This window comes from Chaetura pelagica, unplaced genomic scaffold (assembly GCF_000747805.2).
Source record: "Chaetura pelagica isolate M959 unplaced genomic scaffold, ChaPel_1.0 scaffold152, whole genome shotgun sequence".
In the NCBI taxonomy this organism is placed as follows: domain Eukaryota; kingdom Metazoa; phylum Chordata; class Aves; order Apodiformes; family Apodidae; genus Chaetura; species Chaetura pelagica.
The window spans coordinates 282155-284760 of record NW_009952434.1 but is presented as its reverse complement, the minus strand read 5'-3'; the positions used below and the strand labels follow the sequence as shown (position 1 = coordinate 284760).

At 59.7% G+C, this 2606-nt stretch overlaps 1 protein-coding gene across 1 annotated transcript in view; it reads right to left on the bottom strand.

Annotated features, from left to right (window-relative positions):
• PIK3C2B (phosphatidylinositol-4-phosphate 3-kinase, catalytic subunit type 2 beta) overlaps nucleotides 1-2606 on the bottom strand; it is a 25526-nt gene that overhangs the window by 15898 nt on the left and 7022 nt on the right. Inside the window, exons 6-11 of the mRNA XM_010008311.1 lie at nucleotides 2530-2583; nucleotides 2343-2422; nucleotides 2200-2263; nucleotides 1837-1983; nucleotides 1508-1541; nucleotides 991-1186 (exon numbers count right to left, since the gene is read on the bottom strand). Coding sequence (XP_010006613.1) covers nucleotides 991-1186; nucleotides 1508-1541; nucleotides 1837-1983; nucleotides 2200-2263; nucleotides 2343-2422; nucleotides 2530-2583 — 575 coding nt within the window. The remainder of the gene's footprint in view (nucleotides 1-990; nucleotides 1187-1507; nucleotides 1542-1836; nucleotides 1984-2199; nucleotides 2264-2342; nucleotides 2423-2529; nucleotides 2584-2606) is intronic.

The window sequence follows — 2606 nt, the reverse complement described above, 5'->3', positions numbered from 1 at the left end:
TCCCCAAGCCCCCAGCAGGGTCCCGCCGCCCGCCTGGACCCCCGCGGTCCCCCCCGCGTGGGGCCGAAAGCGGGTACGGGCACCGAGGCACCTAACAAAGGAGCACGGCGCTGATGTGGGGAGAGGGCAGCCCGGCCCTGCAGCACCGGGGCCATCTGTCACATCCCCGGGGCGGTGCTGAGCTCGGGAGCGGTGCTGCAGCCTCAGGGATTCCTGAGGTTGGGGTGGGAGAAGCTCCGGCATCAGCCGGTTCCAGCATCCCCGCGCTGATCACAGAACCGCGGAACGGTTGGAGTGGGAAGGGACTGAAAGATCACCCAGTTCCCACCCCCCTGCATGGGCAGGGACACCTCCCACCAGCCCAGGTTGCTCCAAGCCCCATCCAACCTGCCCTTCAACACTGCCAGGGATGGGGCAGCCACAGCTTCCCTGGGCAACCTGGGCCAGGCTCTCACCACCCTCACAGCAAAGAATTTCTTCCCAGTATCTCACCTAAATCTCTTCTCTTTCAGTTTAAAGCCATTATCCCTTGCCTTGTCACTCCCTGCCCTTGTCTTGTCACTCCCTGCCCTTGTCCCAAGTCCCTCCCCAGCTTCCTGAAGCCCCTTCAGGCACTGGAAGGTGCTCTAAGTTCTCCCTGGAGCCTTCTCTTCTCCAGGCTGAACACCCCAACTCTCTCAGCCTGGCTCCAGGCTCCTCAGATCATCTCTGTGGCCTCCTCTGGACTCACTCCAACAGCTCCATGTCCTTCTTGTGCTGGGGGCTCCAGAACTGGACCCAGCACTGCAGGGTGGTCTGACGAGAGAAGAGCAATCCTGCTCTTTAAGGGGCTTGGGCTGGTTTAGCTCTTACTCCCTCCACACCAGCCAAATATCTGGGACAGGGACACATTCCTCAGCCACCCAGGACAGAGTCACCCTTGCTGCGGTGTGTGTAACACCCTGGGATGGGCAGGCAGAGGCTGAGGGAGGTGCAGGCAGCTGCCCTTACCTGGCAGCCCAGGTGATGGGGATGCGGTGGGTGGCATAGACGGTGAAGGAGAGAGGGCAGGAGAGCAGCCGAGCCTCCTGCACCACCCCCTGCTCCCGGCTCCCCTGCACGGCCGGCTGGAAGTCGGCGTTGAAGGTGCTGCAGTAGAGCTCGACCAGGTTGAGGATGGCAGCTGTCAGGCTCTCCACGATCCTCTCTGGAGGGGAGGTGGGAGAGGAATGAAAGGGGGGCAGCAGCTGCCAGCCCCACATCCCCCCGTGGTGTCTCTCTGGGCTGGGGATGCTGGAGGGACCCTGGGCAGGTCTCTCCCCTCCCGGGACAATGTGGATGAGAGGGAGAATTTCAGGCTCCCCATTTTGCTGAGTTCACGGGGTGGAACAACAGCCATTGCCTCCAGAAACCCTCTTTTCTTAACCAGAACAGTTTCCAACACATTTTTTGGCCTTAATAATTAAGGGGGAGGGGTTTGAGGATTAAAAGCACCAAGAACTTGAGCCCAGAAGGGGAGGAGAAATACCTCGATTTTCCTTCTTGGCCAGAACATTTGGATCCTGTTGAGGAAAAAAAGAAGAAAAAAAAAAAAGAAAAAGAAAAAAGAAGAAACCACAAGAGCAGCATCAGAATCAGCCCCGTGTTGCTGGCAGGGAGCAGCTCACCAGGCTGGCTGCTTTACACAACCAGCCTGGGCTCCCCAGCTCCCAGCTATTCAGGAATTTTCCACGTGGTGCAGTGGGAGGAAGGAGGGAATGAAGTCAGATATGAAAACGTGCTTCCCCTCTGCACCCTGAGCACCCAAGTCCTGCATCCCTCCCCCAGAGACCCACCCCCCTGTCACCCATCACTTACCTTCTGGATTTTGGGCTGCATGCGGGAGGGGCAGGGGGGCATCTGGTTGAGGGCTGCTGTGATCTCCTGGGACTCCACAGCAGCCAGGGCATTGCAAATGGCCATGACTGACTGGATCACCCGCTCAGCCTTCAGTGGGACATCTCCCTGGAGGGCAGAGGGGAGCTGACATGGGACCCCCGAGGTAGCTAAGGGAGCAGGGGTTGCCCCCCAAGTCCCACACACGCACAGGGAGGTGCACCAGCCCGTGCCTCAGTTTCCCCTACTTTCACATCCTCAGAGCCCCATCATGAAAAGGTGAAAAACTCCATAACAGATGAGGCAAAGTATCCCCCAAAATTCCTCTCAATCCCTGGGGCTCACCTCAGCAGCCAGGAAAGCATCCACCTCATTGTGGAAGGTGTCGAAGAGGAGACTCAGGGCCTGCCTGGGGGACAGAGAACAGAGCTCAGCCCCTTCCAGGCAGGTACCCGGCATGGAGGACTGGATGTCCATGTCTCCCCTACCTGCTGATGGTCTGCTTGATGGGTCTCTCCTGCAGGTGGATGTAGTGGTTGAGGGTTGAGGGGCTCTGATCATCGTTGGCCTGGAGACGGAGAGATGCTGTGCAGTAGCTCGGGCACAGGCAGGTGCTCCCTCAGCAGGGAGGTGACACGGGCACCCCCACACTGCCCCCCACGCCCGGGCACCCACCGTGCGGGCCAGGTCGCTGCGCACCCCCTTCCTCTCCATCAGCTGCAGGCGGGTGTTGGTGGCAAAACTCCTTCCAC